Here is an 8,165-nt window from a genome sequence, read left to right on the forward strand (position 1 = left end):
ATATGAACCTACAAAATTATAAACCTAGATGGATGTAGTATCTTACCAGCTTAAGCTGAAGGCCATTTTTAAGTCGCCATCCTCGCTCGCAAGCTGAATCGCACTCACAAGTAGTCTCTAACAGGTTCTTTGGTTTGAAACTCGAATGCTTCTGGGCGAGTGGTCAGATCGGTTCGCCCACACACGACACCAACTGAGTGACCACAAGTGATGTATGGGCCTAACTGAGACGAGGAGTTGGTTACAAGAGAAACAATCACCAACTTTGGTCATTTAGCGCTTACATCTCGGGAGCCCCTGAGCCGATCCCTGGTGCCAGCCGAGAGGTGGGAGACACAGCCCCGGTATTCTTACCGGGGCGTGCCCGGTGCCAGGGGAATGGACTGTCTGCCACGCTGTAACTTTTCTTTCCGTCTCTCCGGTGCACGTGTTCTGAAAGCCTATTTGTGTTTGCGTAAATAGAGCGGAATTCTTCCCCGTCAGAACCATTCGACCGATGCATAAAACTGATGCTTTCATTCCAGAAAACACTATAAAAAAAAATCCCCACTCAATGAGCTTTAGCTTGACTGGATGGGAGACAAACAGAATGGCCGGCATCCAACCCAAGCAAACCCCCATCTCCCTAGCACATTCGTCTGTCGAGAATCGATCTGTTGTCGGACACCGGACAATGAAACGGTGATCCCCAACAATGGCGTTTATCCCTTAATTCCTCCAAACAACCCTGCCCTGCTCCATTGGTCCCATTCACCGCGCCGGCGAGGTGGAAATTACGGGGCCGTCCGCGTGCTGGAACCCGCAGGCCAAACCTTTCATTCCGCGCTAATAAAACATTCAGAAAACTGAGGCTCGCATTCTCTGGGCAGACTCTCAAATGAAACCCGTGTTTTGTACTGCCGATTCCTCAGTTGGATGAGCACAATAAAGCCTGTAAAAAAGAAGCACTCTTGCTGTTTACGGAGATATACCCTCTGCAGAGGCCGAGAAAATAGGGTCCACCGCCCACCCCGAGTCCCTCAGGAGCACTTCTTATAATTGTGCAGCAAGTCTGAGCAGGAATACCGACGGATGGCTTCTCGTGTGCTCCGTCAATACAGAGCAGTCCCCATTGCTTGATCAACAGGTCATTAGTGACCCCCCCTTTCTGAACCATCATTGAATTTAACTCTAAAAAACCCAATCCCCTCCGAATATCAAAGGGAAAGCATTTCAGGAATGATGGGTTTGTCGCTTCTCGGTCCAGGAAAGCATCCAATCCAAAGACGGTAACTAATTTCTTCGACGCAGATTCACTTGTGAATTGGTAACTTAGATGATTAACGATTTGGGGTTCTTTCCATTGGAGAGGCATTTTTAATTCACACAAAGCCCACACTCGGTAATGCAGAATCGTCGGACAGAATTATTGAGTTGTTTCTAATCCTTAAAAAACCAGACTTCTCGAGCACTTTCAAACAAGCACAAATTTCAGAACTCCCTAGTTCTGAGCATTGTTGCTGTTCAAATCATCCAAAAACTGAGAAATGTCACGGAAAGTTTTGTGGAGCCAACAACTTCTGTGATTTTATTTTAATGATACATATGTATCACACTCTCAGAGCCCGCGAGGGAAGTTTTTCTGTCAGCCTTGACATGCCTACCCAGTTTAAGACAAGTCAAAAGCTTTTTTTCTCTCTCTTTTGCCTCAGTGGTTTTACACCGTTTCCAAACACTGAAGCTGGGACAATCACATTGCGAACCAGGCCTACTTGAGCTGGGGGCGGTGTGGGAAGCCGCCTTATTGTCAGTCCCTTTCCTTTGTTTTCTTGGTAGGATTGAATAACCACGGCAGGGTTTTTCTCTTGAACAAGGAGCGCAGGTTGAGAGGGAGTCTTTGAATGGATGGAGGAAAAATAGGTAGAGCAAGTTGGAGGATGGGCTGAAAGAGGCATAACAGATTGGGTTTTTTTATTTAAAAAGCACAAGAAGGAATGGTTAGGGTTCTTTTAGTTTCAGAAGTGATGCTCATATTTTATTGCAATTTCACAATTTCCACCAAACCAAATCAGGGCAAATGAATTTGACATCGTAGTTTTACAAATTGTTTTGTTATTCTCTCTATGATCTTGTGAGAAAGTGGTTTTAGGAACACTAATGGAAATAGTAAACCAGTGGCACATACGGATATTGGCTAAACAAAGCATGGGAAAGTGACATAAAACATGAATTCAAGCTTGTTCCTCCGAAAATGAAACATATCGTCAGGTCACTTTCCAGTCTTCTTTTTCCCTCGCCTCTGCCTGTTTGACCTCTGACCCCAGCGCTTCGTCTTCTCCTGTAGCTCCAAGTACTTCCGTTTGTTGTACCTGTGACAGGAAAGATGACATTTTGGTGAGCCTGGGGGATGAGCTTAACAAATTGCAAGGCGAATTCAATTTGACGTAACTGAACTTAACCCTAACGATGCTGAACCCAACAAGGTTATGCAAGATTTCAGTGGTCCCTAGGGGTTAGGGTTAAGGGAGAATTGGTGTTTCAGGGATGATGGATCTCACCTCCTTGTCTCCGCGTCAGCCAACAGCTCTTCCACAATGGTCTGCTTGCGTTGCTTCTTGGGAACCCGAGAGTGGTAGAAATCAGCAGGGCTCTCCACTATCGTCCCTACCTATAAGAAAATTCCAACCGTTCTGATCAGAAAAAAATGCTGGTGTCCAAAGTGAGGACACATGTGAGCGCCAATTTAACCTTCAGCCATGTACAAGTGAATTCACAAGTGACCTGATACAGCCAGGACCATGTTAGGAAAGCTGCTTGTTCCAAAGAACTAGGCAATAGCACCACAGAGACGTTCCACAAGCAGAATGTTGTGCTTCACTTAGCACTCCTGCCCCCCCCCAAATTACCCGATTTTATTTTCTTCTAATATACCTGAACAAATTTCGGCATCGCTGTCATGTCGTTGTGCTTGTAGAATCGTTTTGGGTCCAGTGCAGAGCGCATCCGCACAGCCTTGATGTCATTGCGCAGCTGGTCAGTCATCTCGACAGCGGCCATGTTGTACCACTCCTGTCCAGTGCTGGACTCCCTCTCTTTCTGTTAAGGGAAAAGTGCTGATTAAATCCCAATCCCTTGTCACCTTTATTGCGGATATGGCACACTATTGTACTTTGACAAACTTCCAGGAAATCAGTCCTAATGTAAATTAATGGTGCCTGCCCAGCACCACTGCACCCTCCAAAAGTTATGCAAATCTGGAAACAGATTTGAGAGGATTTTTGTGTGCACTGGCTTACAATCCAACAATGTACATGTACATTGAATGCATGAATGGCTCCACACAAAGGCTATGAAAACGAGGCTTGTGTGAATCATAAATTTGTAACCCCTTTTCAACACTTGCATCAATTCAAAGACTGCGGTTTCTTACCATGTTAGCCTTTTCTACTCAAAGGTTTTTGTTTTTATACTTAACGGGCCCTGTTCAGTCCCGGTGTGATGCTCTGGAACTTAGTACATGTAATAGTGAAAAAAACTAACTTCAAATTACTCAATGAATAACCTACTACCTATTGTTGAGTTTTTTTTTTCCAGGAAAGAAAATTGTGCCTGAGAGTGAGAAATGGGTTTGCGGGTACACCATGGAATAAATCTCTTTTGGTCGAAGTATGGTTCTTAAAAGACATTTACCGGTTCTTTTAAGAACCACACCTCGCCCAAAAGAGATTGGTACCATGGTGTACCCGCAAACCCATTTCTCGTGTCTCTTCCACCATGCAAAGCTTTAAATCTTACTTAAAAATGTGCCCCCCCCCAAAAAAAACCTGTGGTCAAAGTAGCACTAGTTAGGAACAGCTTTATTCTTGCATCATCAAACCAACCTTTCTGCGTCTCTTTAGCAGTCGTGTGGCTTCTCTGTAGGGTGGTACACTGTGCCGTTTCTCAAAGTCCGGGGTGAGGATGCTGTTTTTCAGGAGCTGTGAGATGAAAGGGCAAGAGAAAAAGGTTGTTCAAGTTCAGTTGTTTTTGCAACCCAAAGCACTCAGTTTCTAAGACAGTTGAGGATACTGAGTGTGACCATCAATTGGAACTTTTTTATTTAACCTCATGTGGTCAAAAAAAAAATGTGATGGGAAATAACTTTGACAAATTTCAGGATTAATAGCAAGATGCTGACCACCTTCACCTTGTCTTGGCTACTTTTGGCAAGGACCGTCTCTGCGGACATTTTGCTTGGTGTCGATTTTTCTCCTGCAAAGTTGAGATATGTGTCACTGACGTCAAGTCCGGAGTCAAGCTCTGTGGTCAACTCAAACCTTTAACACAAAACAAAGTATGGTACATCATGACTTAGTACAATGTAAATCAGTTAACACAGAAATAAAAAAGAGCTACGATGCAGCAGGAAAAGTTTCTGTTTAAATCATGTTCAGCTATATTCAGAAAAAAATTGATGTTAGACCAGGTTTGGAGTCATAAACATCAACCATTTTGGGACATGCTATTTAGCATCAACTAGCGTCAATGAGTGTCAACAAAGTGTCAACAAGTTATTTTTCATTTTTTATATAAAATGTTAATTAGGATCCTAAATATCAAATTCAATGTATTATATCTATCTGAAATGATATTTGCGTGTTGAAATTTGAGTGACAAAGTCAGGTCTGTTTGTGCAGTCCAACCGGCCACCATCTTGTTTTCGTGTGAAGAGCAGAGGAATGAAAGATGGCGGCCCCCATACATCATTTTCCTGCGAGGATCTGGAAGTAAATTTGGTATTTCTCTTATAAAGTGGCAAGTGTTAGAGTCTCTGAAATATAATAAAACCATTTTTAAATCTGTAGAGGGTATTTTCAAGTTGTTGACACTTTGTTGACGCTACTTGTGTGTGTTGACGCTCGTTGACGCTAAATAACATGACCATCAATTTTAACCTACTCAAAAACATGTTCCCCATTCATACTGAACCTTGTTTTCTTGCTAAAGTCCCCACAAAATTAAGAGGTGCACTATTAAAAATTTGTTATTATACTCAAATCCTGTGATGGTCCAATGTGGAATTCCCAATTCTTCCCTTCACTTAGTGCAGCAGTAAACACTGAGGAGGAAAATTTGGAAAGAAAAAGATTTTGAGTCCTACCTTGGTTTGGCTTTCCCTGGATATGTACCCCTAGGATTTAACAATCCTTTCTGATGAGTTGCATGATCCTTTGGTGTGTTACTAACAAAAGTATCAGGCTCTAGAGATATAAATGTTTCTTCTTCCTGATCTTGAGAATGGGCATGTTGTGTGACTTGTGATTTTGAGGAGATCCCATCTGATTCGATTTCAATTGCATAACTTGGTGTAGGCCTAGGCCGCCTATTTGATAATTTACTAGCATGACTAGGCTTTTCGGCATATTCAGTAACATGATCAACTTCAATTCTGATATCGCTCTTGGAATTTGGGTTCACATCCAAAACAAACGTGAGATCAGCAGTGTCTGCTTCACTTCCATCAGTGGTCTCTCCGACAACAGGCATGGTGTCGGATTTAGATCCTTTTGGCTGCCCTGTCCGCGTGTTTTCTCTGTGGACGTTGGCCGTCATGCTTGCCACCGTTCGCTGGACAAGATCCTCCATTTCGGAGTCTGTGGTGAGACTGTCGTCGCTGGAGACATCTGAAAAATCGTCTGCAAGTTGAGTATCGTTCTTAGAGGGTTCGTCTGCGTTTGGCTCCGGCTTATTCGTAAGTTTAGAACTTTGGGATTTCATGTTTCTCGACAATCTTCTGATCGGCGCCATCTTGGAGTAAAGCTGCAACGCTCCATTGGCGGCGCTCTTTATACTGTACATACAGGGGTCCGGGTACGGGTCCAGTCCACTAATTCAAGCCCCATTGAAAAAAGTGTAAAATCAGCACTGTTCAGGGCCCAGGAGCATGCACGCCAACATCCCTGAGATTTCTGGAACACAAATGAAATTCTTGTCTGGTCACTTACCTTTCAATTTCTTTTCAATTTTTTGTGGGTTAACCAATTACATTTTTAATTATTCCCACAAAACAAAATCACCCCCAAAAAGTGATTTTTCCGAAGTCTGATTGCAGCCATTTTTCAAGTGGGAACCCTCAACATTCTCGGGCACTTAGGACCATTTTTCAATCGTAATTTTTAGCCCTTCTGCTCTCATATGAAAGCTCAAGGACCCAGGGAGTTGATCCCGGCAACGATTTACACAATCTCATCATTTTGGGGGCCAAACAATCTCCCTTTTCAAAAGATACTGTGGGGGGCACTTTTAATGCTAACGAGCTGGCCAGAAATCCTCACTTGAATTAGTGGTCTGCATCCAAAGGGCCCATCCCTGATCCGGCCGTCCTGCAGACATCCATCAAACAGGAAAAACACCCAAACTTCACGACACATTAAAGAAATCGTAGCCTATTGGCTTATTGTGCTAAAATCAAGATTACAATTCACGTATATGTAAATTCAGCAAAAGCTCAATTTTAATAAACGAGTGATAAAAAATTGCACCTCCCACACAGGCTCACCAGAAACTGAGCAAGTAGCCTAGCACTTAGTAGCCAAAGTTTAAGCGTGCAACTATGGGGCACAACCAGTGGGCACAACACTACTTGGGGGGTTCTTTAAGTACATGTGGGACATGTAACGGTGATAAAGGGTCTCACTTCAAGCCGAGAATTGGATCAATCACCGCGCTGCAGTTGCTCCTCATTCAATTTGATTCCAGGTTCACGCTGAATAGTTAATTTCTAGTTATTCACCACCTTTGACGGCTGCCGACTATTAACCCCTCTTCGTCACGAGACGGCTTCTGAATTGGACCGGATACGGGCGGTTTGTGTTTGCGTCGACACTGTCTGCACCAACAAGCCCCTCACGTCCGCCGACGGCATAACCGTTCCAATGCCTGCGCGCTCAAGTGACACCGCTTGTCCGTTCTCATTACGCCGCGGATTCCTCCCAGAATCGCTAACATCAACCACTGTGCGATGTCACATTAATTAAAGCATGTTGTTTTCCACTTGTCTCAATATTATGGCGCCTTGAGGCAGAAACATAATTTGATGACTGAGAAGTAGGGCGCAACCCAGTTTAACACTACATGTATATTCCTCAGGTCAACCATTCACACTGCAGGTAAGCAAAATCGTCACCAAACATACAACCAATAAAATTTCAGATCTTGAGAGGCAGTGACTTTTCCACTGTTCTTCAAACTAACTCCTGATTCCTTCATGCTGATTTGTGTGCGTGGATATAGTGCAGAAAAACATGATTGGCGAAAAACAATGTTGTAGACACAACGTCTCTACTGATGTGGTCTGCTCTTGTTTCTGAAACAAGTTTTTATTGGTCAGACCCCGTCTTTTACTCGTGCGCATGTGCGATAAGCCGCAGGGCCAGCTCGAGTATTCAGCAGTCTAAACCGAATGGTAGGCTGTTGAAAACTTACATTATTTTCATAAAGTCAAACCAGATCGACTGCAATGCCGCGTCGAAAAGCCAGTATTTCTGCCGTGGAGTGCATTCCATACGGCGGCGTCTTTGAAGGTTTTCACCGAAGCCCAGTGCCTAACCTGCCCGCCCAGCGTGAAATGCCACGCATGACGGTTTGCAAATTGCCGGAGGTCAGTGCATTTCGGATCTCACCACCTCATTCCTACCATAAAATATTCAGGTGCTCATCGTCTAAGCGAACCGCTACATTCACTTTGGGACCTGCCGACTCCCGCTCTGAAATGATTTTGGCTTAAATTTCTCGAGTTTAGGATTTATTCGAGAAAAAGGCTCTGATGTAGGTTTCTCTATCCTTCACACTTAATATCATGCAGGCCCTGGGCCAAGTTGCTTGACAATCTCCAAATACAAGCTGGTGACGTGACTCATAACATCCACGAGCTTCACAATATTCGCCAAATGTCAAATGGCTTGGATAGCCATGAATAGTAAAACCACTGTTACTTCAATCCATTTTCTGACGGTAGTGGGATTTGCGAGTATACACTCGAATATAGTGAATCTGTGATGACGATGTTTAAAAAATATCGTATTGCCGTCATTTTAAGCAGTTTTTTCCTATAAAGGGTCCGTTGGTGGGAAAAGAGAGACTCAATCAGAATGTCATTTGGCTGTTCAGATTACAAAGATTTATTTCTATATGGCTTTGACCTCTGC

General features: G+C 43.6%; 1 protein-coding gene across 1 annotated transcript; it reads right to left on the reverse strand.

The window, feature by feature from the left end:
* Positions 1-1,983: 1,983 nt before the first annotated feature.
* Positions 1,984-5,796, reverse strand: LOC110981455 (uncharacterized). The gene is made up of 6 exons (XM_022239043.2): positions 5,120-5,796; positions 4,166-4,295; positions 3,861-3,956; positions 2,911-3,075; positions 2,538-2,647; positions 1,984-2,348 (listed from the first exon to the last, which is right to left on the reverse strand). The coding sequence occupies exons 1-6, from the start codon at positions 5,764-5,766 to the stop codon at positions 2,249-2,251; spliced, it is 1,248 nt and encodes a 415-aa protein (XP_022094735.1). The 5' UTR covers positions 5,767-5,796; the 3' UTR covers positions 1,984-2,248.
* Positions 5,797-8,165: the final 2,369 nt, after the last annotated feature.

This window comes from Acanthaster planci, linkage group LG11 (assembly GCF_054643075.1).
Source record: "Acanthaster planci isolate LZ-2023a linkage group LG11, COTS_SCS, whole genome shotgun sequence".
NCBI lineage: Eukaryota > Metazoa > Echinodermata > Asteroidea > Valvatida > Acanthasteridae > Acanthaster > Acanthaster planci.

Excerpts from the sequence above, each read along its gene's own strand:
- LOC110981455 (XM_022239043.2), bottom strand. The coding sequence starts at position 5,766 with ATGGCGCCGATCAGAAGATTGTCGAGAAACATGAAATCCCAAAGTTCT. Across the intron at positions 4,296-5,119 it reads CCAGGGAAAGCCAAACCAAG|GTTTGAGTTGACCACAGAGC; the intron begins GTAGGACTCAAA and ends TTTGTGTTAAAG. Across the intron at positions 2,349-2,537 it reads GCTGACGCGGAGACAAGGAG|GTACAACAAACGGAAGTACT; the intron begins GTGAGATCCATC and ends TTCCTGTCACAG.